The 1,103-nt window shown below is 34.5% G+C and overlaps 1 protein-coding gene across 1 annotated transcript in view; it reads right to left on the bottom strand.

Moving 5' to 3' along the window:
• The window catches only part of LOC122061065 (desiccation protectant protein Lea14 homolog), a 1,099-nt gene extending 464 nt beyond the window's left edge, over window positions 1-635 (bottom strand). Inside the window, exon 1 of the mRNA XM_042624232.1 lies at window positions 74-635. Within this exon, the coding sequence (XP_042480166.1) occupies window positions 74-279 (206 nt within the window). The 5' untranslated portion in view covers window positions 280-635. The remainder of the gene's footprint in view (window positions 1-73) is intronic.
• Between the last annotated feature and the right edge of the window lie 468 nt (window positions 636-1,103).

Raw genomic sequence — 1,103 nt, 5'->3', positions numbered from 1 at the left:
AAAAAAAAAAAAAAAATTGAAAATAGATCGGAATTGAAACATTTTTTGTTGATTAATTAATAATAAGAACTACCTGGTTGCGCTCTTGAGGGAATAAGAGATCTCGCAGATAGGTATTGAGGTACTGTAAGGGTTCATGATGGAGACCTTGGCATTGAATGTGACGGAATCACGGCTGACGTTCTTGAAATCGACGTCGGTGACGGTTGCTTCTGGTTTTTTAATGTTCGCGATCTTCTCTGCTACGAAGTTCTTTGCCTTGTCCAACAGCTCTGCCATTTTGCAGATCTTCTCCTTCTTCTCCTTAAAGCTTCAGACTCTCTCTCTCTCTCCCTAGACGATGATCCAACACTTCGGATCTTATAATCGTATATATATATGATTCCGAGTCCTCTCGAGGTCTATGTTTTTTGGATCGTTAAACGTGGGTTTGTTCTTACTCCACTACGACAAGGATCCTATCCCCACGGTGACGCGAAACGTTTTCACCAATGGGCTGGGTTTGAGAGGGATTTTTAAAATCAAAGGTCTCTTAAATGAGCCCAGGCCCAGCCTGGGGCTGGGATTTGAGGATGTCTCTCCTTTTAGAAAACAGAAAAATGGGTTCTTGAGCATATAGGCTGTGGCTGGTAATCAAGAGAAGAACGAAAAGAAAAGAAAAGTAAAAAGAATCTAGAAAAGAAAGAAAAAAGAAAAGAGAAAAAAAGAAATGAAATAATGAGAAAATAAAAAAAAATATGTATGTTTGGTTATCATTAGAGGAGAAGAAAAAAAAAAAGAAAAGATAATATTTTGTAAAAAATATATATGTTTGATTATCATTAGAAGAAAAGAAAAGAAAAGAAAATATTTTGTATTTTCTCATGTTTTATTATGTTTTTGACAAGATTTTTTTTTTTTTTAATAAAAGAAAACTTCACAACTTTCAAGGGGAATTTTGAAATTCAAAAACTGAATTTTCTCTTGGATCAACATGCCAAGCACAAAGGTTGTGTTTGGTAGCCAATAGAAAAAGAAAAAAGTAAAGAAAAAAGTACACTTTTTCCTTGGGTTAATAATTTTTCTTTGTACTTGGTATGTCTTCACCCTAAAGAAGATTCCCC

The sequence above is a fragment of the Macadamia integrifolia genome, chromosome 14 (genome assembly GCF_013358625.1).
Source record: "Macadamia integrifolia cultivar HAES 741 chromosome 14, SCU_Mint_v3, whole genome shotgun sequence".
NCBI lineage: Eukaryota > Viridiplantae > Streptophyta > Magnoliopsida > Proteales > Proteaceae > Macadamia > Macadamia integrifolia.
This window is presented reverse-complemented; position numbering and strand designations above follow the sequence as displayed.